At 35.7% G+C, this 27,732-nt stretch overlaps 1 protein-coding gene across 1 annotated transcript in view; it reads right to left on the reverse strand.

Annotated features, from left to right (window-relative positions):
- Positions 1-27,732, reverse strand: part of CFAP299 (cilia and flagella associated protein 299) — a 552,389-nt gene that overhangs the window by 309,177 nt on the left and 215,480 nt on the right. Inside the window, exon 3 of the mRNA XM_070409369.1 lies at positions 16,917-17,007. Coding sequence (XP_070265470.1) covers positions 16,917-17,007 — 91 coding nt within the window. The remainder of the gene's footprint in view (positions 1-16,916; positions 17,008-27,732) is intronic.

Here is a 27,732-nt window from a genome sequence, read left to right on the forward strand (position 1 = left end):
CTCTCTACCTGTAAATATAGAGACCAGCAATGGTCAGACATGCAGAATTGGTCCAAAGAAGAGCACCTGGCAACATACCTAGCAACATGTGCACTGTTTTTCTCATCTAAAGTAACATAACCCTGTGTTGACCCAGCTGTAAAATAGATCTTTCCCCTGGGACTCTCAGTTGAGGCAGCGGGGAGTGGGGAGAATGGGAAAGAGGGGAACATGGGGTGATAAATGGTGATGGAAGGAGACTTGACTTGTTGCATTGAACATACAATACAGTGTACAGATGATGTGTTGTGGAATTGTGCACCTGAAGCCTGTATAATTTTGTTAGCTAGTGTCACCCCAATAAATTCAATAAAAATGAAAGAGATGTTTCCTTTTTGGTTATAGCATCTAAATGAACAGAATACTGCTTCAAAAGCTTGGCTGTCAAGAGGACTTAATTAATTCACCACATACCTGAATTAAGGAGGAAAAGAAAATTTGATAGGATTGCTAAATTTCTGTTTGTGATCCAAACCTTGTTGAGAGCATACATACCAACCTCTTAAAGTACTAAATTATATTCAATTGGAAATTTTAAAAAAATCTTTTAAATATGACGCAACATAATTGCACAAACATTCAATGAGAACTGTTAGATATTACAACATTCTCCCAAATTCATCACATTTTGAAAATTAGGTTGAGCAATAATGTTCATAAATTCTAAAAATTACTAATTGTTTTTTCCCTCTTGTTTTTCTGAAGGTCAGCTGTGTAATTTATTACAGTATAGTCAACATCTTTCCTGACACTTAACTTTTCACTGGAATCTTCTTTATGAGATTTTCTGTTAATAGTAGGAGTTGAAACTATTTGTTGACAGAAGAGCCATTTAATTCATTCATTTCTAATAATATAGTTCATGTATCAAGAATATTTATTTTCCCTTGCTGGTTATATATCATTCACTATATGAAAGCCATTGTGTTTGTTAACATTAGGCAGACAGAAGTTTTAGTTTTTTTCTTAAAATTTGTGAATTTGAAGAAAGAAATATTACTATAATGTTACAGCAAAGTTCAAATCGTCTCATGAATATACTTGGCCCTCAACGCACATGTCCAAATCCAAAACAATCTGTAATGTTTTCCTCAGTTATGGAGAGGAGCAGCTTCATTAACACAAATATTTTTTAAAAAATAAAAGCACTTATGTATGTCATCACATTCCACACATCCACTAGTTTTATATTTTCCTAGACTCACTGCAGTTTTCATTACATCTCTCAAAAATTTGTAGCCTATTTCAATAGTTCTGAATTAACCCTTGAATTGCTGTGTGACATGTAAGTACAGAGAACTGATTTAGAGGAAGCAATGGCTTTCTTAGATGCACACAGAACATGTACCCATAGACTCCACCTCTACCAAAGCTTTGGGAGGGTTATTCTAATAGAACTGGAAATAATCTGATCCCACAAAAGGATTCTGCTAAATGATTATCCTCTCTGCATTAGAGATAAACTATACTAATTTTAAGATTGTAGTTAAGGTTTCCTTGCTGTGAGCCAAGAATTGGACTCTAAGAAAAATGGAGAATTTATTGGAATGGTTCTACAGTATCTCTCAGATTTAATGATAATAGATTTTCAGGCAGCTCAGGGGCCTCAGCAGCTGGGGTTCATGGTCCACTTCTGATGTCACTTCCCAGCAGAGAGAATCCTGTTGGCCCAACATGATTCAGTCATCTAGGTGGATAGAAAAAGGCAGGATACCTGTGGCCTCTGGCAGCCCTTCTGGGTTCCATTCCCAGAGCACTAAGAATTATTGTGAGCAGCCACCCCAAGGTTTGCCCTACGTGTTTGATCTCTTGGCTGCATTTTTTGTTTATTTCTTTATAAATATTTTACTAGATATAACTAGAGAGCATTATGCTACGCGAAAATAAGCCAGTCAGAGAAAGATAAATATCACATGATCTCACTCATTTGTGGAATATAATGAACAACATAAACTGATGAACAAAAATAGAACCAGAGACATAGAAGCATCCAACAGACTGTACAACCTATGAGGGAAGGTAGTGGGGGGCGGTGTGAGGGGTAAGAGATCAGCAAAAGGACTTGTATGCATGCATATGAGCAAAACCAATGGACACAGACAGTAGAGGGGGTGAGGGCTTGTGCTTGGGGAAGGAGGGACGAGGGAGGTCAACGGGGGGAAAAAAGGAGACTCATGTAATATTTTAAACAATAAAAAATTTAAAAAATAAACTCCTTTATTTTAAAATTTTCCTCAAATATAATCTGGTTTTTTGCTTTCATTTATGACTCTGGAAATATTTCAAACATAAAGAAAATTACAAAAGAGATTAACATAACTATATCATTGATATAATTATCATAAGTAATTCCCATTTGCCAACATCCAGCTATGCAGCTTACTTAAATGTTCACATGCTCCCACACTGGAATCCTCAATTTTAAAGAAAGAAAACATTACATAAAAGCCTATTCTTCAATTCAATTCTTCTCTCTTATTTCTTTTCCAACCTCCTTCTATCTTGCACAATGTAACTACTTTCCTACTTTGCTGTGTATTATCCCCATGTAGTTTTTACTAAAACATGAGTGTACCCATTAAAAAGTATCAATTATTTTGTATGTTTTAAACATCATGTAAATATTTTAATAATGATATTAGTTGAGAATTTACTATGTTCCAAACATGATGTTTCAAGCACTTTGCCTGTGTTAGTTACTTTAATCTTCATGTCTGTTCTCCTAGCTTGTTACTGTTATTAACCCAATAGAAAGATAAGGAAACCGGAGACATAGAAAGGAATAGAGCTTGTTGCTGACTAAGGGAAGGTCATCTTATACATATCATTCCAAAACATGCATTTTTCCTTTTAATGTAACATGATGCTTTAAAGATGATTCCATGTTGATACAGAATACACTTAGTTTTTTACATTGATTGCTGTGCAATATCCCATTCTATATATGAACCACAAGTTGTTCTAGTGTTTATGAACATTTCATTTATTTTCCATTTTAAGCAATGCTACAACACACAAACTTCATATATATATATATATATATATATATATATATATATATATGACTAATAGCTTCTCCCAGATTTATCTACTAGTTTAAAGACTGTGAACATCAGTACTCTCTTGCCATCTCTGAACATGGTCTCTTACCTCTTCATATCTTCACCTGCATTTGGAAAGATTTATCTTTTTAATGTTTGCTGATATTGTGAGTGTGAAATATAACTCATTTCAATTTTAATTTTTCTAATTACTAGTAAAGTTGAACATCTATCCATGATCCAATACCATATTGTCTCAGTAATATATATATATATATACACACTAGAGGCCCGATGCACGAAATTCATGCAAGGGGCTCGGCCCTCACAGCCCCGGCTGCCTCAGCTGGCCCTCACAACACCAACTACCTTGGCCGGCCCTGGCAGCCCCGACTTCATCTGGAAGGTCATCCGGAAGGATGTCTGGACGGTCACTCTGCTGTTTGGTCTAATTAGCATATTACTCTTTATTATATAGGATATATTTTAATATATGTTATCTGGTAGGACTTGTTACCCACATCATTCTTCTTTTTTCAGTCTCCCCACTATTTTTTGAAATGTAAATGTCACTCACTTAATAAGCTCACTAAGGGCCTTAATTAAGAAATAATTTTTCTGTGAACAAATATTTTGCTTTGGGAATGTGACACAGTGATAATATAATGTATACATATGACTATGTGGGAGATGACAGAATCAACTGGTAGTTTTCAGTCACATTTCCCTTTCCTCCTGGCACTCAACTAGACTACATTTCCCAGTCTTCCCAAGTAGATGTAGCCACAGGAATGAGTCCCAGAATTGGAAGAGAGTATTGTAACCACACTTCCACGCCTGACCCATAAAGGACCTTCTGCATGAATCTCCTCTCTCACTTCCCTGAGCTCATTCTCAATATTCAGAAAATTTTCAGAAGCTGTGTAATAAAGATAATAGAGCTTTTCTACCAATATGGATCCCTGAATGAGTACATGAAACAGAAAAGTCCCTACTGTGTGTTTAACATGGAAAGCACCTGAGCAAGAAGTGAGAGAGCAATACAGTTTTATTATTAAACCATGAATATTTGTTTTGCTTTCTTATAAAGCTCACTTTACAATAATCAGCATATGATTTCATCTATTTATATGTATACAGGTTCATAATCCAGTATGTGAAATCTTTGGAGCTAGAATTGTTTTAGAATGCAGAATATTTGGATATTGGTAAGGTAATATAGTAATCAAATATATATTAATCAACATTCCCAGGCAAGCCTAGGACAGCACCCAATAACCAAACACATTAATTTTTCTGCAATGAACTAAAAGGATAGTCACAATAAATGAAATAAAGCTTATAAATAATCTCATGTTAAGTCAGATTCATTGCCAAACTACTTTTTTCAGACTTCAAAAAAATGTCTGATTTTTGGAACTTTGTGGATTTTAGACTGCTGGTTAAGGGACTGTGGACTTGAAGGTTCATATAAACTTTTCTTATCAGTGCACTTGCTGTGCGTAAGTTAATGGGCTTTTTATCATTTTTAGTTCTATTTTCATTTATGAAGAGGAGCAATCTAAAATATCTTAGGATATTCATACCTCTATTAATGTCTAAACAAACCTACTACATTTCACTATTAGACAAATATACAAGGTAACTTGTTTGCATAGAACATTGGGAATAAAATAACTCCATAATATAGCAAAGGGATTCATTTTTGAAATTTTGGTGACCTTATATCAACTTTACTCTTTTTATAGTCCACAAGTAGCCAAAAGCAGCCCCCAAATGTGCACTATATCAGAAAATACATAGTATTCAGAAAGTAATAAACTGTATCTCCATTCGTTATGATGGTAATTATTACTCATTATAATCACAAATATATCTTTTGTGAATGCAGTCAGACATGACGCCGGTTGCTCACTTATAAGTAGATTCATGGGCTTGATTCTGTCAATTCACACAAAACAGCACCTTTTCCATATAAGAATACATACTAATGTATATAAGATTTAAATGGGAAAGCTTAAATACATGCAAAATTTCTGGACTAAAAAAACATGCTTGGGCTTCTGATTATTTGTAAATGAAGCTGTCTTTGCAGTGTAATACATTACTTCAAATGACCATGGAAACGGGACACTAAATAAAAATAAACTTTATATAGAAATGACTGATAAAACAAGATACTAAAGAAACAATTAAACTTTCAGAAAAAAATGACTGATTCATCTAAATATCTTAAAAATACTTCTGTCTACATAAGAATACATTATTGAAAGTGTGACGCTCATTTTGTTCAAAGATGACAAAAACTAAGCTTTTGTATCTGCGGTGCAGGGTGGTGGTATCCCTCCTAGATCCCCTTTCCCAGGCTGGTATGCGACTCCAGATGCTGCAGGTGCTAAAGGCTAATGGTTCACACCTGCACGCTCCTCAGGAAGGACTGCCCTTAGCTGACAGGAGTCACTGTACTCCCTGTTTCCCAACCCCTGTGGCAGCTGATGATTAATTGATGGAGGCGGGGAAGGTGCAGAAGAGTGTGTATAAGCACATCCCCCTTGCCTCAAGGCAGAACAAACTGATAGAATTCATGCTCCAAAGCTCCCTGGGTGATCAGGCTGAGGCTAGCTTTCCAGTGAAACCACCTGCTCACACAGGGAGCTCTGGAGCATGAACTGAATCAGTCTGTCTTCTATACTATTATGCTCCCCTCATGCCCAGAGCAGATTTCTTTCACACGGGAGGACTTTCTCACTAAATCACTTGCCCTAAAATCTGCACCTTAGGCTCTGCTTATAGAAAACCTGAACTAGCACAGAGAATATTTGTAAGTTATTGAACACCTACAAAGAATTAGGCTTATCTGTTCTTTAAACATGACATAATTTTATTCTAAAATTATCTTAGCTGTATGATAGCTATTATCTCCATATTGGGGGTAGGGAAACAGACTCTGCAGAGTTGAGGAATTTGTATTTAGCTCATTGTAAGTGGGAAACCCAAGAATCAAACATTCCATAAACTCTCCTCTACAGAATTTCTCGCTGCCTCTGTATCATATTTTTAACCAGGAAATTAAAAAAAAATTAAAGATCTACTCAACTATATGTTTTTAGTGAAATTGAAGTTGATGTACATTTTATTTTCCACAAACATTGATGTAATTTGTTTAAAATGAAGGTAAGATTGGATGAGTCATATAATTTCTATAAGGGTTTATTAGTGGACAAGCATGGATTCCATTAAAAAGGAAACAAACATCTGTATAAGACCTTCATTTTCTTAAAAGGGAACATTTTATAGAAGTTGGAAAATAGCAAGGAGGGAAAAGATCATGTCAGCACAATGTTGCTGGTCATATACAACGCAATCTTATGTTTCATAGAGATTTCAACACAGGAAATGGGTATATTAGGAACTGCCTAATTCATAGGTTTTCCTGACCCACGTACAGTGGTTTCTTTGAATGACTCTGAAGAAAAAGCCTAAGCAGTGCTTTTATACCAGCTTCAATAATGCATATTTCAAAGCCCAAAGTAGTCAGCCATGTAACTGTTTACATAGTCAACATTCAGTGGGAAAATAAGTGTCAACAGGTTCCACTTTCCCAGCCCGGAACAGCATGTGACCTTTCATTACAATCCTCATGAGTCTCTGATTAGGAAGGGAATATTTTATTTTTGTTTTTTTCCATTCAATAAATCCAGGATTTTTAGTTTGCTACCATCTGAAAAATAACAACTTCGCGCACTCCACCCCACCCTACCACTTCACCACTAAAAAGAGTCACATAATCATACTACCTTAGAAACACTGTAGGAAGGGCCCCTGTCTTTTCCATCTTTGTTTATGGCAATAACAAAGTGGTTTGCACAGAGCAGAATGTTAATAAAATGGAATGTGGTTTCCCATAACATAAAAATTTTATAACATACAGTGTTTTTTCTTAATATTCTAGTTGCTATGATTTCTTGCCAATGACCAATAATCTTTAGATCCCTAATAAAATCTATAAGTATCTCATTGTCTCAGGGAACCCATTCAGCCATCTTTACTAAAGGAAGACTCAAAACTGTTTAACACTTCACTTAAAAATTATCAATAATATCCCTGGCTTGTATGGCTCAGTTGGTTGAGCATTGTCTCATACACCAAAAGTTTGCCAGTTCCTTTCCAGAACAGGGCACATGCCTGAATTTCAGGCTCACTCCCCAGTATGGGGCATTCAGGAGGCAGCAGATACTAGTAGATGTCTCACATTGATGTGTTTCTCTCTCTCCTTTCTCTCTCTCTCTGTCTCTTTCCCCCTCTCCCTTCCTCTTTCTCTAAAATCAATAAAAAATATTTCTAAAAAGTTATCAATAAAAGTATTACATATTTTCTAAAACTTCTACTTTATTCACAACTATAACTCTAATAATGTTAATTATTTTAGTACAGAAATCAGATTATTTATTAAATACTTATCATGTATCATGTAGTATGCCAAGTGTTTAATCTACATTTTCTGTTAAATACTCAATATTAACATGAGAGTACTCTTAATCTCTACATTACAGAGCAGGACATTGTGGCTTACAAAACTTGTATAGTCCTTTTGTGATCTGTAATATGGGCTAAATTGTGAATCTGGAACTTGAGCCTAGTTACCATTTACCACCAAAGTCTATGCTCTTAATTACTGAACCACACTAAATCTTCTAAAGCTAAAATCACACTTCTCTTCCCATTAATTAAATTATAATATTGAATCCCCCCAAAATTCCTTCTCTCCATTTCCTACATCAAAACAAAGAATATGGTTTGCAATTATCTCCTAAATTACTCAAATCCGTCTTTTCCCCACTATTCATTCTGTCATTTCTTTTTTTTTTAAATCAAGGTTCTTTTTTAAAAAAATATATTTTTATTGATTTTTTCACAGAGAGGAAGGGAGAGGGATAGAGAGTTAGAAACATCGATGAGAGAGAAACATCGATCAGCTGCCTCTTGCACACCCCCACTGGGGATGTGCCCACAACCAAGGTGCATGCCCTTGACTGGAATCGAACCTGGGACCCTTCAGTCCACAGGCCAATGCTCTATCCACTGAGCCAAACCGGTCAGGGCGTTTATGTCATTTCTGTCTGAAATGTTACAAAGTCCTCTCAGTTGACCTCCCTGTCTCATATTTCATCCCCAAACATCAGGCACATGCTTAGTCTCACATACTGCTGACAATGTACTCTTAAAATACATATCTAATCACAGCAACCATTTGTCTAAATTCTGTCATGGACACCCATCATTTGAAGCAATGTCTGTACTGCAGCAATGTCTATGCTACAACTGCGGCACAGCACCACAGAGCTCTTGAGAGCTGGCTGTTGCTCACCTATTTGGCTTTCTTACCACCTGCCCCATGTTTATTTGACAAGTATAAGTATTTACGAAGCAGAATTGAGTGGGCTTTGTGACCAACTAGATGTGAGATCTGAGGAATGGAAGAGGAAAAGGTATTTGGATAGTTGTAGTTTAAATGTAAGTATCTGAGGTATAGCAATGTAGAGATAAACATTAGGGTTGAGTTCAGATCTTTTCCTCCAGCCACCTACTTAACATCTCACCATTTTGTCAAAAACAACTCAAACTCTGTTTCTTCAAAATCAGATTTATGTTCTCTGTACCCCATTTCTGATCTTTGAGTGTACCATGTCTCAAAGAGTAGCAGCACCTCCAACCAACTGTGAAGACCTATTATCCATGGCCACTCCCTTTGCCTCAACTCCTCCTTAGCCATATCCTGTCACCACATCCTACCTAGTTCACCTTCTAGATAGCTCTCAAATCTGTTCTCTTCTCATCTTCCCTATCCTCTTCCTGGTCCAAGCTACCATCTCATCTTCTCTTGTCGTATCTTGCAATGCATTTACTGATATGTGCTTTATCTTCTCTATAACTTATTCTCTATTCTGAAGGCATACTGATCTTTTCTATATGAAAATCTGATCATCTCATCTCTCAACACAATTATACACAACCAGAATATTTTTTGTGTTTTTCCTTCATAGCATCTATCACAATTGCAATTTTGCTTTATTTGTATGCTTACTTGATTATATGTTTTCCTTCCCCAGCAACTCTAAGCTCCATACACACTCGCTATTTATTGTAGCTGCAGAAGCTAGTGCAATGGCTAGTACAGAACCAGTTATCACCATAACAAATAACTGAATAAATCAATAAACCGATGGTCAGAAGGATCCAGGCCTCTGGTTTGGCAGCAAGAAGCATATAGTCAGTGAGTTCATGGTTCTGAATGATTCACCAAGGGAAAATGTGTATAGTGGAAGAGATGCGATGCAGGCCAGGTGGAGGTTAAGAGGTCAGCTCAAGAAAGAGGTTGAGTCAAAAGAAAGTAGGAAAACTATAAGATAGTTATGTTATAGATGCCAATATTGGGAAGAAAAGAGGTTGATAAACTATGTAAATACCTCAGAGTAGTTTAGAAAGAAATTGAAAATTATCGTCTCAGAATAACCCATTTTACCTCTTTATTCTAATTTCTATGTAGTTTTTTTCATCTTACAGTCATCACATATTGGCTTCTAAAATTTTCTTTAGTCTCTGTCATAAACATGAAATGCTCTCAAGATTTTACATCTTCATTCAAGCATCATTTGTACCATTTCTATTAAGACATTTCTGGAAGTTGCAAGAAAAAAAAAATACTCTTAACCTCAGCTTCATTTAAATACTTAATCTTTTTGACATTTTCACTGATTTTTCTGAGAAAATGCATTTTGCAATATCTCATTTATTAACGCAATGCACTCAGTTCTCTGTGAATTTTCTAATATATACCTGCAGTGCTGTGATTTGCAACACTGATATTTTATAAGCTCACATAACTGCTACTCAAAGAATAAAATTTTTTGAAAATCTACTTCCTGGATGAATTTCTGGATATCTAGAACCAGACCTGCTTAAGGTGCTTTTCCAAGCACTTGTCACGAACATACACTTAATGAATGCCTCACTGTAGTGGTGGTATTAAAAACTTCATGGCATGAACTGTCAGAAAACAATAAATCTGCTTGCAAATGAGAAGGAAATGGCTAATCATTTTAGTAAAGAATTTTAAAATATGAAATACATGAGGCATGAAATAGAAATGCATTCATACATGATTAACATTTAAAATAAAACTAAGTAGTTATATTATTAGAAAAAAACTCGTGCCTATCATTTGAAGTACTACATAATCCTTTTAAATATTTTTGTACATGCATTGCATAGAAGGCTCAATATTTTGTCTGAACTGAATGCATAGAACATCATAGTCATTTAAAATGGTATTTTCAAAAGGATGTAAAGAAAGAAATGTAGGTGTGTTTATATATAATGCTTATATATGTATGTATTAGTAAGTACATGTATTAATAAATAGACATATATGAATACATACATATATACTATTTATTATATAGGGTTGGGCAAAAGTAGGTTTATAGTTGTTAACATGAAAAATAATGCAATGATTAATAAATAATAATACAAGAATAAACTTTCACGTACCCACAACTATAAACCTACTTTTGCCTCACCCTGTATATGAAATTCAAAGGCATTCATGAAATAATACTGATTCTTATATTAAATTGGATTAACTGAATTAGTTACAAGTTCTTTTAAAACATAATTTAATCTAAACAATATCTATGACAATAGGATCTGACCCTTTGAACCACGGAAAGTTTTAAGGAAGTACATTTTCAAGAATGTTTATTCTTTGAGTAGCAGTTATGTAAGCTTTTAAAATGATCATGAAACCCTGTTCCCTCCCAGGGCATAGCCTGAGACTACATGTCCAAGCAGTAGCTTTGTGGGAATGGCATTAATAAGCAAATAATCCTATAGCTCAGACATTTAAAATATGGGGAGGGGCCCGAGGGGATGGGAACAGAGAGGAGTACTATTTTCCAGAGCTGTAGGCTCCATAGCAGAATAAATTCAAGGCTAATGGAGGAAACTAATAATTTTGCAATTAGGGAGAAAGAGGACATCTAGAACAAGATTCAATTACACAAAATAGGATTTGCAACCTCACTTAAAATATAAAATTAAAAACTCTATGTGCGGGGAACTAAATCTAATCTTCTAATTTCCTAGCTACATTTAAAGAAAATTATCTGGGAATATTATGGAATTGGTCCTTCAAGCCTTACTGGTTACGCAGGTCAACTATGTCAGTTCTGAAACCATATCATAATCTTTTTAGCATGTATTCTTAATGAGATGAAATAAAAAGAGCAGCAAATGTGCCTCTGGGTAGAAATTCTCCACTTCTTTTGCACCCACACATTATGTAGAGAAGTCCTAGTGCTTAGGAAACAGTCACTTCCCTTGGAGAGTTCGGACCTCATGAAATTCACATATAATTTTTGCTGACAGAAAGTTAATATAAATTCCAATCTCATGAATATTGCATATTTGATAGGACTACTTTAAAAAAGGCATATCCATTTAGTAAGTGGCTTTTATGTAAGATTATGATCCTAATAATTAGATCTTTCTAAAATATGTTGTATTGTGTTGTAGTTTACTATAAAGCCACCTGGAATTTGTTTTGATCCAAGAGTAGGAAATAGAAAATTAAGCTTAAAATGCTGCCTTTGATACAAAGATGTGTATTCTGCTGATTATAATAATACACCAAATTCAAAGGCCTGGAAAAATGGCTATATATTATATTTAAAGTTAGCAAACCATGAGACTGACAAGATTCCAGTTTCCAAATCAGCAACTATACACCCAACATTAAATGGTAACTATTTAGTATTCTGAATAAAAGTTAAATTTAGGGCCTTCTCTGGGGGGTAAAAAAAATCATGATGAAGTAATTAAACATTTGAAGGGACAATGCATTGAGAAGAGATATACACTTGCAACAGAGCTATCTCATCTTCCCAAATCCAGATCCACCAGCCTACTTAGCAGAAGTGCCCGTCACCTCCTTCTTCTCTCCAGCTGCAATCACACTAGAAGCTTCTGCTCCTCTCAAAGGCAAACCCTTTCATAGTGCTCTGGATCCCATCCTCCTTTGAAGGAATTTTCTCCATAATTTCCCTTTCTCTCCTACACCATCAATACCTCTCTGTCTACTTGATCATTCTCATTAATGGAAGACACAGGCTAATATTAATCCATCTTAAAACACAACAAAACAAACTTCCTGGACTCCAGGCCCTACGCCAGCTGTTGCACAATGTTTACGCTCCACTTCATTGCAAATTTCCTCAAAAATAATTGCTTCTCCTTATCTTCATTTATACACTTTTTTGTTTTCTCTACCCACTCCAATGAAACATTTAACCACAGCCCTCCACTGAAACAGCCCTCACCATGGTTTATCGAGCCATAAACAATAGCAAATCAATTTTGGTGGGTTGAATTATGGAACCCCAAAAGAGATGTTGAGGTCTGAACTCCTGGGACCTGTGAATATAACCTTATTTGGAAGTAGCTCTTCGTACATGTAATAAAATTAAGATTGATTCATGTTCAATTGGGGGGGAGCAGAAGACAGACACACAAACGCACAGGGAGAATGCCATGTAATGATGGAGGCAGAGATGAGAATGATGTCTCTATAAACCAAAAAACCCCAGTGATTGCTAACAAAGCTAAGGCAAAGGCATAGGACAGATTCTCTCCTAGGTCCTTCAGAGAGAGCATGGTTCTGCTGACACATTGATTTCCCACTTCTAGTCTCCAGAACTGTGAGGCAATAAATTTCCTTTGTTTGAAGCCACCCAGTTTGTGGTAATTGGTTATGGCAGCCATGGGAAACTAACATATCATCATACTTAACCTGTCAGCAGCATTTGAGATGGTGAACATTCATTCTTTTGAAATTTTTTCTTTTCCCGTATTTGTAGCATCACTCTCACTTGATTTTCCTCATGCCTACTACTTCCCAGTATTGTTGTCTGTCTCTTCCACACATTCCAGATCTCAAAATGTTGGAATGTCCTAAAGATTTTTTATAGGACTTCAACCTTTTTAATCTATATCCTCTGCCTAGTAAACGTTTGCAAGTCCATGACTTTACATACCATTTAGACAATGAGAACTTTCTATTTAGATTTATATTCCAACCAAGACTTCTCCCCTAGGTTCCAGACCAATATATGTAAATGACCAATCAACTTCTCCACTTGGATATCAAATAGGCATCAAAAAATTAATATAGCCAAAGCAGAAGTATTTCATTATTGATTCCTGAAATCAACACTCCTCCAGAGTTCCCCTGCCAAAGTCCCACCATCATCCATCCACCTGCTTGTTCAAGCCAAAAACCTAAAAATCATCCTGATCTCCTCTTTAATATTTCACATGCAATCCATCAGTGATTCCTGTCTGATCTTCCTCCAAAACATAGACATGATGTTTCCCTCTATTTCAACCATTACCATCCTGTTTTGAATGTCATCTCTTGCTGGCTGATTACAAGAGCTTTCTAACTTCTCTTGCCTCTCCTCTGATTCTCTTTCCTACGTCTCCATCCCACATGGCAGCCAGGAGATCAATCTTTCTGAAGGGTAAACCAGATCAGGTCACTTCTTCACTTAAAACCATCTATTGACTCTCTATTTAATAAAATAATAAATATAAAAATTAAATTTAAATAATAGAATCAAAATTTCTTAGAACCTATAAAATCTGGCTGCTGGCCCCTCTCTGATTGCATCTGTCTTTATCATCCCCTTCAGTAACTATATTCCAGCCATTCGGGTCTTCTTACCATCTCTTGAATATGCCATGATTTCTTTTATCTCAGGAGAGTTTAATACACCATTCCTTTAAAATATTTATCAGTTTAAGGTGTTTCTTCCTTCAAATCCCATGGCTATGTTCTCCATGTCATTCAAGTCGTAACAGATGTTACCTCCTCAAAGTGATTTTTTTGTATACAGTAGTTAAAGCAACAAAGTACACTATTCAATGACTATTTCATTTTCTAATTTTATGTTTTCCAAAGCATCTTTTCAGAGCCAAAATTGTTCTACTTTTATTTCACTTAGTTGTTTTCTGTCTTCCTTTCTAAAATATAAACTCTTTTTTTTGATGATGATGAAAAATACATTTATTTTTATTTTTATTTTTTTAATTGTTTTATTGCTTAAAGTATTACAAAGGGTATTACATATGTGTCCTTTTTTTTCCCCCGCCCTTGACAATCCCCTGGCCTCCCCTACCCCCCAGTGTCTTATGTCCATTGGTTATGCTTATATGAATGCATACAATTCCTTCGGTTGATCTCTTACCCCCCCCCTCCTGCCCCCCAACCCTCCCCGGCCTTCTCACTACAGTTTGACAATCTGTTTGAGGCAGCTCTGCCTCTGTATCTATTATTGTTCATAAGTTTATAATCGTCTTTATTATCCATGAATGAGTGAGATCATGTGGTATTTTTCCTTCATTGACTGGCTTATTTCACTTAGCATAATGCTCTCCAGTTCCATCCATGCCGTTGCAAATGGTAAGAGTTCCTTCTTTTTTACAGCGGCATAGTATTCCATCATGTAGATGTACCACAGTTTTCTAATCCATTCATCTACTGATGGGCACTTAGGCTGTTTCCAGATCTTAGTTATGGTGAATTGTGCTGCTATGAACATATGGGTGCACATATCCTTTCTTATTGGTGTTTCTGGTTTCTTGGGATATATTCCTAGAAGTGGGATCACAGGGTCAAATGGGAGTTCCATTTTTAGTTTTTTGAGGAAACTCCATATAAACTCTTTAAGGTCATAAAATCTGCAGTGCCCCAGCAGGTACACAAGAAATATGTGTTGAGTGATTGAAAAATGTGTGAAAGTTGGGCAAGAAAATACATAAGTGTATCATTTAGGAGGCTGTTATAGTAATTTATTTAAGATATAATAGGGGTTTAAATCAATTAAATTAGAGTTGCAATGGTGGAAAGTGAAGTGATTTGACTTATATTTAGGAGAACTAGATAGGAAGAATACCATTGTGGTAAAAATAAAATAACACAGGCCTACACTCGCTAAAGCTGTTTGCATTTGTTGGTACTAGTGTCTAACGTGAACCATTTTTTTTCAAACCTATGGAATCTTATTTCCATCCTTATTATGAACGGAATTTGTACTTGTCAAATAATTTTTTAAAATTATTTAAACTGCCCTGGCCAGTGTTTCTCCGTGGTTAGAGTGCTGGCCTGCTCACTTACGGTTAGCAGGTTCAGTTCTTGGTCAAAGGCATGCATTGGGTTGCAGGTTCACTCCCCACCCACGGATGGGACATGTGGGGAAGGCCACCAGTCGATGTGTCTCTCTCACATCTTTCTTCCTGTTTCTCTCTCTCCGCTCCTCCCTCCCTTCTACATTCTCTGAAAAGCAATGGGGAAAAAATATCCTCAGGTGAGGATTAATAAAAAATAATAATAATTTTAAAAAATTATTTTAACTTTTTAAATATAGTTGATATACAATATTGAATTAGTTTCAGGTGTACAACATAGTGATTAGACACTTACAGAATTTATGAGGGGAACACTCCAACATTTCTAGTACCCACCTGATAGCATACATAGTTATTATAATACTTTTGCTATATTCCCTATGCTGTACTTTACATTCCTGACTAGATTATATATATATACATATTGTCAAACACCATAGATTTTTTTCAGTTCTTATCCTTCTTAATCATTAATGATCATTTGCTCCCTCTTGATAGTCATTATCATGGATTCCTATGACACCTTTCTTCTTTCTTCTCATCTTTCTGGTTTATCTTTCTATTAAGAGTTAGATAAATTCCAAAATTTCTATTGTGATTTCAAGGCTCTCCAGAGTCGTCTCTACCCATATTTCCAACTTCACATGTTTAAACCTCACTCAGCCCTCTTCTTTCAAGAAGACTTCCCAGATTTCAAGTCCAGTTTAATTCTATACAATTATGTAGCTAAGACACGATGTTTTTCTTTGTAAAGTATATTGACAATTTTTTCTGTATGTAAAATTTTCAAGGGACTTAAGAAAAATCCCAACTTTTTTAGTGAGAACACTTTGGTAAAACAGACCTCCATATTCACATATTTTTTTCCTGTTGTTCTAAATGTTTCATCATGCTACTCTGATTATTTTTCTGTAAGTCACTTATAAGAGTTTCAGCATAAACTATATTCTTGACTTAGAACATTTTAAGACTCATAGGAGACTTATCACTAATATATTAACAATGAGTAAAAGTAAATACGTATTCTAAATAATATTAGCAACTTGACATATTTAAAACTGGCAAATGTTTTAATAAAGCAAGAGCATGTTCTCCTTGAATTATTCAAAATCATGTCACTCATTATATGGTTTCTATCACAGCACCCAAGGTAGGACTATGGGGCAGACTCTAGGACTATCTTCTAGAGGTACCATGTAATCAGGTAAGTGGGGGCACAATGTGGGAACCAGTGGATGATATGACTTGGAGAAGCCTACTAGGAGGGTGAGCCAAAAAGCAGTAGGGAATTTCAATGAAGGACTAACACAGAGTTGGGGGTGACAACCATCTGCCAAGTATAGGTATTTTATCTGTAATAGATATATAGAATCCTTTTTTTCACCACTTGGCTACTTGGACAGATGTAAATTAGAATAAAAAATGTTCTACATATATGTCCATAATACATAAATAATAAAAAGCCATATTATAGCCTTCATGAATTACTTTTGGGGAAGATAGTAAAAGTTCTCTCATGAACTAACTGTATGTTATATGCTAACTATGCCATTAGTGTACACATTTTTTTACTTGTTGGATGAATGTACTCACGCTCACTTTCCCACTACGATTGTCTTCTTCTCTCACTGCCAGAGCTTTCAGAAAATTTTCTTGCAGGTTTTTACCAGCACTTGTTAATGTCCTAGAAGAAAGCAGGTCTCCAATTATAATATATTAGATAACAAATATATTTAGAACACTCTGGGGACAAAAATTATGCTTCTTCATTCAAATGAGAATTTTCTTATAACACTAAAACTATATATACATGTTCTATATAGTCATTATAAGTCAGATACAATTATTACAATCTAGGTTTCTCAATTTCATTTCATACAGTTATAGCCTTTATTTATGAATAATTGGAATTAAGTCTACAAGTAATACGCATGCCTATTTCATGTATATTATGGGCATGATTCTCTCTCATCATTACTCATGCCAGACACAGTGAATTTCATTTACATGCTCTCTTCATTTTTTTTTTTTTGCACAACATGAAAAGTCAATACATTTACACTTCACATGGTAACCACAATAATTTCATTTTTACCCACAGTAATTTTACATTTATTATAATATCAGTACAATTTATTTATTCACTATAAGAAAATTAAAATACTATGTATCTAAGCCAATTCAGTTACTGGAACTGAGTATTAAGTTTAGCTCTATGACTGAAGATAATCAAGGCAAGAAAGAAAACTAGGTTGAATTATCTCTGTCATATAAACAGAAGCATTAAGAATGTAAGAAAGGCATTAAGAATGCCTTTCTCTGGGAGTAAATTTTAAAGGAAATTTATCCCAAAAATCTGAATCCAGCCGCATTGAACCACATAATGAAGAGTGAGTCCAAGAATGATTTACAATATAACAATCCTTTCCTTATATGGCAGGTTCCCATATATTCAACAAATCTTTTTATTATTTGACTACTATGTACCAGGAATTATGACAGACACTAAGATGAATGAGAGAAATATAATTCATAATTCCTGCTCTCACAGTGCCTGTGGTCTCATAGAGGTGCTTGATACATAATGTCATACTATGAGATAACTATAATAGAGATATGGATATGTATCAGAGGTGTTAAGAGAAATATACTATCTATTCAAGCAATTTACTATCTATCTATTCACTTAATCTTAAACTTTAAAGCAACTATTATGCTAAATGTTAAAAGATGAGACACACCAAGCCAGTAAGGCTCAGTGATTGAGCATAGACTTGTGAACCAGGAGGTCACAGTTTGCTTCCTGGTCAGGACACATGCCTGGGTTGCAGGCTCGATCCCCAATGTGGGGCATGCAAGAGGCAGCCAATTGATGATTTCTCTTTCATCATTGATGTTTCTATCTTTTCCTCTCCCTTCCTCTCTGAAATCAATGAAAAAATATTTTTTTTAAAGATGAGACAAGATTAGCCAGGTTGGGGCAGGAAGGGGGTGGCAGAGGAAGAGAGGTATCAGTAACTACAAAGGAAAGAAAAAATAGACACATAAAACTGCAGGGCGCCCTTGAGTAATCACAAAGCAATCAGAAAGTAAGTACGGGAATTGAGGGAGAAACTATGTAATATTAATGAAAGCTAACGTTTTTAAAGACATACTGTTGTAAGCATTTAGTTAAGGCCACACAGCTGGTAGGAGCAGAACCTGTATTCAAACGTAGGTGGTCTGGTTCTAGAACTCGTTCTCATAACCACAGAGGCCTGGATGCTACTTTAAGGAGTATGAACCTTGTCTTACAGAAGATGCTGAACCATGAAGGTCTTATGCAAGGAATTTAAAATGTCAAGTTTGTATTTTAGAAAGAATATTCAGTAGCTATGAGAAATATAACCTGGAGGACAGTAACACTGGAAGGATTAGTTAGGGAGCTATTACAAAGCCTTACTAAGATGATGCAGACCTGATTTAAAGTGGTGGTGATAAGGATAGGAAGGAATAGGTGTGAAAAATATTTAAGAGCTAAAATGGACCTGGTTATTTCTTTTTGTGAAGAATTAAAAAGAAATGGCTATCAGGTTTCATTAACTCAAACATAGACATGTATAATATGTAACTTACTAATTATTTTGTTGATCTAGAAATGAAACACTTTAAATTGATCATAATTTGTCAGCTTTTGCTTGTTTTTTTAGCTTTACATGCTTTACCAATTAATAACCCAAACATCTGACTACATACAAAACTCAGTACCAATGAAAAGAATCAGATAATTGAGACATAATTGAGATGTTTTTCAATTCATTGTTCTGTCCAAAAGTGAGTTATCCCTATTACAATATACCTATACACTGTTTTGATACTAAATCTCTAAGATATCAAATTTATGTTGTCAGTTGCTTGGCCCCCCAAAAATGTATTGTTTCTTCATTGCTCACAGGATAATCTCATCACTTGGACAGTTTCTACCTGATTTCTTGCTTATGGTCTACATTTAAAACCAGAATCAGTTAGAAATTCTCTGTGAAGTTTGAACAGAGAATTAGTTTTACAAGTGCATCAGTCAGGACTGGTTAGGTTATGCTATAGTAACAAATGGCCCAAACCTCACTGGTTTGCAGTTATAAGGACTTGTTTCTCAATAACGCTCTGCATCAATAGCAGGTTGACTGTAGCTCTTTACCTTGGAGGAGTGTTCATGTAGGCTGGTAAAATAGCCTTTATCTGACAAATCTTTGATTGGTGTGTGGAGGGAAAAGAGAACCTGGCCACACACTGGCCCCTAGAACAATTGCTTCTAAGAGAAACAGGTCAGTCACTCCCACTCAAATTTTATTGCCCAAAGTAAGTGTCATAGCCAAGCCTGAAATCAATGGGATGGGAAAGTGTAATCCTGCTCAAGGCAGAGTAGCAATATTTATATATAGTCTATGTACCCCTTACTTGATAGTAGTTAGCTAAGCAAACAAGATGAATAAGGAAAACACTTCTTGAGTGAAATTTAAAAGTACAGAAACTTGTTAAATAATGTGGTTCATTGCAATATAACCAAAAAAAGACCTGTGTGAAAATAAAAAAAACTAATTATAGCCCCCAAACACAATGTTCTCCCTCAAAGACCTAAAACATTCTAAAATTATGGTTGAAAGAATAAAATATACTTCAGTATGTGGTCTTCTCTGACAGTGGTAGACACCTGTTGCTTTTGACACCCCAACATCCCTCCACTTTTATTGGTAATAGAACCCTTATATTTATTTGGGCAATGCTCCCTCCCACATTCTGTAACTTAGTAGAACAGTCAATCAAGGTAACTGCTTACTCACAACTCTTAATCCCCAAATCTCAGCTAATGAATATGACTCAAGCTTGACCAATGTTACTTCACTTTATGAGAACATACAGCATAAACAGAGACTCAGTATGAAAAGCTACTTGTCTTAATTCCTACTACACAGCCTCCTCATCCAACTTTTTCTTCAAATCTGTAATAATCAGTGCTCCTCCAATAAATTCCTTTTTTTTTTTTCAGTTCATAAGAATTGGCTTCTATTGCTCACAAACAAAACCAAAACTGATACAGTGGTTATACAGCTAAGATTCTTCAGAGTTCTTAAAGGTTTCCATAGAGTAAATCAATCCTTTACCCACCCCACCTCCCCAAACACACCTTGTTTTATTGTGAATCTCTAGAATGTTACAAATAAGTTAAAGTCCAATTTTATCACCAACCACAATCCCAAAACACCAAAGGTACCCATCAATATCAACTTTGCATGCATCTACCAAGGTTATTTTCTACTAGAGGCCCGGTGCATGAAATTTGTTCGTGTGTGTGTGTGTGTGTGTGTGTGTGTGGGAGGGGGGGTCCCTCAGCCCGGCCTATGCCCTCTCGCAGTCTGGGAGTCCTCAGGGGATGTTCGACTGATGGCTTAGGCCCGCTCCCCCTGGACATGTGGCCTGCAGTCGGACATCCTTAGCACTGCTGCAGAGGTGGGAGAGGCTCCTGCCACTGCCACTGCGCTCCCCAGCCATGAGCCCGGCTTCTGACTGAGTGGTGCTCCCCTGTGGGAGGGTACTGACCGGTCGTTCTGATGTTCAGTCGATTTGCATATTAGCCTTTTGTTATATAGGATAGTTTATGTATATATTTGTGTACCCATAAAAACATATATAGCATTATTTGGCTCTTCACTTCATTATATAATTTTTAGCTTACTGTTTCATTGCATTGTTGTTATTGTTCCTGAGAATCATTTGTTAGAGGAAGATCAAAATTATCCCAGGAATGTTAGACAACAAAAGCCAAAAGAACAGGTTTCTAGGTACCATTCACTCATAGGGAAGAAATTCCTACTATGCTGCCAGGCCTGGCTCACTCACCAATGGCTGAGGTTTTTAAGAAATATCTGGGCAAAGAGGAAAAGGAAGTAAGAGCAGTAGAATTCTTGCTGCCTCTGGACTATAACAGACACTGTTTTTCTTTCTTCCATGAAAATGAACGTTTCATTTTTTATCTGGACATGTAGATTTCTGGAATAAAGACTACATTTTCTAGCCTGTCTTGCAGCTATTTATATCCATATGACTAACTTTTCCACAATGGTATCTTAGTGAAAATTACTTATAACTTCTAGGAAGTGTACTTAAAAGGGAAGGGTACCCTTCTTCCTAGAGTTGGAATGCAATATAATGACTGTTGCTCCAGGTGTCACCTTGACTTAAATTGGAGGCCACTGTTATGGATAATAGTGGATTCCCGACACCTCAGAGCACCAACCCAGCCTTGACTGACACCATATGCATTTCTGGAATACAAGACTAAAAGGAGTTTAAATTTTGTTTCAGCTACTGTGCTTTTGGGTTTTTTCTAGTATTTTTAACTAAATCTAATCTAAACAGGTACATTCACCATGTGAAATTTGCTCACCCTTCAGAAAAAGATGCTGTTGTGGAATTGACTTGGTAATCAAAGTGGACTTGAACCTTATCTGTAATATTGTAAGAATTCCCCAGGAGACTATATGATGTATATAATTAAAATTAGTTATTTTTAAAAGAGCCATAAAGTTAAACATTTTAAATGGAAACATGAAATAATGGGAATTAAACTGAAATATAAGATGGTACATCAGTCTTTAATTCCTATTTCTTTACCAACTCACTACATTCTTCTGATGGGCTCAAGAATTTTTAAGCCCCTAGCAGCAGTAAAACTTGTGAATGAAAATGACCATGCTCTATCATCAATTGCCAATCATATTAATTTATAATCAGTCTAAGAAACGTGACCATTATACTGACAATACTTTAAGATTATACTGTTCCTCTTTCACTATTATTCAAGTCTTACATACACAGACTTACATTGTTTCCTATAACATTGACGAGGAAGATAAAAGTATATTTGTTATATGCCCTAACCGTTTTGGCTCAGTGGATAGAGCGTCGGCCTGTGGACTCAAGGGTCCCAGGTTCAACTCCGGCCAAGGGCATGTACCTTGGTTGCAGGCACATACCCAGTAGGGAGTGTGCAGGAGGCAGCTGATCGATGTTTCTCTCTCATCGATGTTTCTAACTCTCTATCCCTCTCCCATCCTCTCTGTAAAAAAAAAAAATCAATAAAATAAAAATGTATATTTGTCATATACATTGGAAATAAAAAGGATAAGTCTATAATCCCTAAACTATTTGCAACAGAGTGAAAAAGTTATATAAATAATCAATTATTATAACATACTGCATCTGAGAACCTGAAACTTTTCTGCAAGGGGAAATATTAGAAAATAAAGTTAATGTAGAGTGTGTGGTTAGGAATTCTTAAATCTTTAACATGCATTACTCTTACTTAACTAGATTTATTTAACAGTGACCTGAGAAACCTTGCCTAAATAAATATTACAAAAAGAGTTACTTCCTCATGAAGTAGGTCTGTTACAAAATCTTAGGGTTACACATTTTATAAAGACAAATACTCAGCTTTGTGTTCACACTCCACCACTTTCAAAATGGGGTAAAAGTTACATGGATGAGTTAATTTTTACCAGCCTTGTTTAATCATTAGCTAAACATGTTTATATAATCCTACATAAGAGACTACTTGTATAAATATATTTCCAATCCTCAACAACTAGGCTACTGGTTTTATAATTTAATTATGTTATTTGTGTCCCACACATAGTTTCTTTACCAGACTAACATTCAAGGGGAAAGATTTAAAATGATCATGCTCTCAGGAAAAAAAAAAAAGGAATTATTAAAATAGAAGCTTATTATCAAGAATTATTTTCTTAAGCGTTCACTTATTTTAAATATAATAAAGTCTGTCATCAAATACTTAGGACATTAATCAACTTAGTACTTTAAATGTATGATTGTGAGTATTCTAATAGGAAGGTTTGATTCATCATTGTGATGTATTCCAATAAGCAATTTCTGAATAATCACTAAATCAAATCTGTGATTTTATCTATTTTAACAACAATACTTTATATCTATTTGGAAGTCTATATACTAGTCTCTATGCTGCATTTTGAAACAATTTCAATTATCCTAAAGGAGGATATGTTTATTTTTACCTTAAAGATTATTTTAATCAGCAGGAATTCAGTCTTTAATCTAGACATCATCATTCCCAAGGCTTTATTCTACCATAGTGAAGCCTCACAATATATCAAAACATCATATCTATGTCATATATTTTCACATCAGGAAAACAATGAGAATGCACTGGGGAGAAGAAACCTGGTGGCAGGATCAGGGGTGAGGAGAGGTATGCAAGCTTCACCTTGGAAGTGCTCCTGGGAGTTACCAGAGTCTGGTCTTGAGACCTCTATGGAAAGCTAATCAGCCATAATCACCGTTCAAGTCTAGACTGGAATTCTGATCAGCTGGTCTGTTCAGAGTTAATGTTGATTTCTTTTAAAGCCAGTGAACTCATATGTAGCCTGAATTTCATATTTATAGAGTTTACATTCTACTCATTAGCACTTGTTTGAATATATACTTCAACCTCTCTGTGCCTCAGATAAAGTGATGTTTTTATCTACTCAATTTGAAAAAAATTAGTGAAGAGTAAAGTAAAAAATACTAGATGAGTAAAAGTTTATTAGAAAAACTCTATGGTGTTATCTTCTTAAGATACAAGCACACTTACCTATGAAAAATCACTTTTCAGACAGAAATGGCTTTATGTCCCATGACAAGTTTACTGAAAAATCAATTTATATGTATCTGTATTTATTTGGTCTCAAATAATATAAATTTGAGTTTTTAGAGGCCTAATTGGAAAATTGTTTGCAAGCTTGATAAAAATGTAATTTTATATGAAACAATGTATGGATGTTTAGACAATTCACTTGAGCGCTAACTATGGAAGATATGTTCTTACAGTACTTTGATGTAGAACACCTGATGCTTTGTCAGAGAGAGATGATCTTGTACAGTGATTTTCTCCAGGACAACACAGTACCTTTTTGTTTTGTCCTTTCCATAACTTAGAAAGAAAATAATCTTATTTTCCCCCGAATAGTCTGTACTTTTCTTTTTCTTTTGCTTTCTAGAATTCTTTAACTACAGAAATAAGAACAATGCATACATAATAAAACAGTCATTGAAATATTCACATTCATGAAAAAAACATCAGCCTGGATGAAATCTGAAGTAAGCTCTCTTTTTAAAAAACTCATTAAGAATAGTTTATTACAATTCAGATTTTATACCTGCCTTGGGCCAGAATAATACATTCCATCAATTATGATAGTTGGATACAATTGCTGACTCTACACATATAGTTTACAAAGCAGAGCCTGTCCCTCCTTTCAAAAAGGCAAGTAAAGTTTTTCTTAATGTAATTCTTATATATTTGCTCTGTATTAGTCATATTAACTTGCCATTTAAAAAAAAAAACACTGAACACAACAGTTCTGGAGACTGTAAGTCCAAAGTCAGGTACCAGCATAGTCTGTTTCTTGTGAGAACTCTCTTCTTGGCTTGCAGATGCAATCTTCTCACTGTGTCCTCACAGGGTAGAGAGAGGGCAAGAACAAGCTCTCTGGTGTCTCTTCCTATATGGCACTAATCCTATTGTGAGGGCCCTGCCATCATAATCTCATCTAAACAAAATTACCTTCCAAAGGTCCATTTTCAAATACAATCACACTGGGGATTATGAGTTTCAACAAATGAATTCGGGGTTGGGGGACACAGTTCTGCCTATAGCATGCTCCTCCCTTCAGAACTCATTTTCCACCTTTTATTTTTCTTGCCATGTTCTGTCTTGCTTGCCTTATCAACTCTTTTGTACAACTTTGAGCAACTTCACATTTGAGTAAGTTAGCAAGTTTTCACCTCTTGAGATAGGCTATAACAGTACCGAAGTCAGCTATTTGTTCCTCCCCATCTCTTTAGTAAGGTGCAAATGATTTCAAGCCAGCTGACAAAAATACCCAAATGACTTAGACCATAAGAATTTGCCTCAAATGGCATGGAGAAACCTTCCTATTCCTTATGGCTGTACATCATCTTCACTGTATTCTTTTATATTTCTCCTTTCTATTGTTGTAGACCTCTGATTATTTCTCATCTGGGTCTATTATAAACATGCTGCTAGAACTTCCATTACATGTATCCTCAGCATAAAATTCTCGAAGGTCGGTAGCTAGCAATGGGATAGCTGTGTTATAGGATATTTGTAACTTCAACTTTACAAAATAATGCCAACTTGTTTCCAAAATGGTTGAACCAATTACACCCCCACTATCAGAACATGGAAGTTCCTTTTGCTCCTCACATTTCCAATACATTGTAGTTTAGAGCTTCTTAAGATCAAGCAGCTCAGTGTGTGTGCATTAATCTCAACATGTTTTTAATTTGCAGTACCAATTAGTTTTATATGTACATCCTTCTTATGTCTGAATTGCCCGTCCTCTGAAAGCTACATGAATATCAGAAATTTGATAGATGGAAAAAAGCAACCAGGGAACAATTTTAAGGTTTTTTTTTTTTCCTCTGAGCATAAATTCATTAGGAGGATCTACTTGAATATCTGAGGGATTTTTTTAAAGATCTAAGAGGAGAAATCATGGAGGTAAATCCAAGGTGAGGTATTTGAGCCTCCTGTTTTGTCTTGTAAGCTATTCTTGGTGGCCTTTCTTTCTTTTTTCTTTCTTTCTTTCTTCCCTTTAAAAAAATATGATTGAAACAATGTTCCTTAGGAGTCAGGTCCATCAGGATTACTTTTAGAGAGATTTATGGTTTAGAAACTTTCACATTACATACTGTGATTTCCATGGAATTTCCAGGAGGTCATCAATTTATATTCTAATAACTCTCAGAAAAGAACAATACTTGAGAAATTAGATTCATTTATTGGTAAGAAGGAATGAGGATCAAGTTTCCATTGAGAAGATAAATGACCCCACTTTCCCCACCCTTTTCTATGTGAAAGAGTGTTTAAATTATCAAATGTTCAGTAAAGCTATCAGCATCTCTGGGAAAAAACTTCAACTGTCAGAAGCACACACAAGAAAGACTCAGAGTGCTAACATGCACACTGGACAGCTGTTTCTTTTCTTTTCTATCTTGAAGGAAACCCATGTGGGAGTCCTGGAAACTGTGGTCTCTCCCATCAGGCAAATTCTATGCCCCCCTCCCCTCCATGAGAACTTTGAGGGGACAAAATGGGTTGGCTTCTGTGTGAGAAGATGTCTCCAAACTACTGATTTTTGTGTTCATTTGGCATATATCTTCAGTTGATTCTTAAATATCAGGGGTTAAGATGTTCTCGCATGTTGAAGGGTGAAAAAGATTACTTAGACAGGAAATAAATGTTCTTAATCTCTGAATGTGTTCGATTTTATTCTGAAAACACATTAAAATGTAACTTTTACTGTATTCTGGAAGGCAGCTAAATCTTTTATCTGATTTGAAATATACTTCCTGATCTTCTGGTTTGTATTTATACAGTGCAAGCCAATGAGAAAATAAAAAGCAAGGAAAGGAACTATGGGCTTGATATACTTGCCTCTGAAGTTCTCTCTGTCTGTGGAACCAGCCTTACTGCTCCACAGCACATTGTGGTGGGTCATGCATAGCAAACTGAGCAGATGTGGCTTTAGAAAGGTGAGGGTCTCCAGGCTCAAAATCTCTATCCTACATCCACCTAGTCTCTACGTGTGTAATTTTAGTTAATTTTTGAAATGTTCTATATAAGGAGGAAGAGATGTGATACTATGAAATTCCAGGGAGCAACTCCTCACCAGAGAAAAGCAGTCAAAGCAGAGCACACTGCATTTCTCAGTGACGGTGGGGATTGCCATGCATCAGGAATGATGGGCACCTGAGTGCTCAGAGTAGACAGATGAGGTGAGGGACTGTATGGAGGAAGAGGAGTATTGGTGTGAGACTTTGGGGAGAACGATAACTGAAGAGAACTGTTAGGAAGGCCCTTGAATCAAAGTTAGCCAATGAAGAGTCATGGCTCCCCAAAATGGATCCATCTTAATATCCCTGCCACCCTCAGTCCCCGGAGGAAAGAAGCCCATGGGAGGTGTGGCCTGGGTACAAACTTACAAGAGGTTTCAAAGAGCATCTGACAGGGCCTCACTTAATCCCTACAGGAGATGCACTCTCCTGATAACCACAATCTCCCTTCATCCGAAAACAAAATTCCTGAAGTTCAAAAACACAAGATCATAAATCCCTTGCTTTATCACAAATATAGTCTCAAAATAAAATTGCCAATATTATCATCAACAATAAGTTTATTGGAAACACTTTAAGACTCTTTGCAGATCTTTTTTCCCCCCTTAGGATGCATGGCCAAGTTACTGTGTTTTAAAGTCACTACATCTGGAAAAGGACCTTTCTTTATAGATATGATATCAGCTATATGAACAGTTAGGCTCATTTGTTG

The sequence above is a fragment of the Myotis yumanensis genome, unplaced genomic scaffold, assembly GCF_028538775.1.
Source record: "Myotis yumanensis isolate MYYU_CA2020_CCGP unplaced genomic scaffold, mMyoYum1.0.hap1 SCAF_1, whole genome shotgun sequence".
Lineage (NCBI taxonomy): Eukaryota > Metazoa > Chordata > Mammalia > Chiroptera > Vespertilionidae > Myotis > Myotis yumanensis.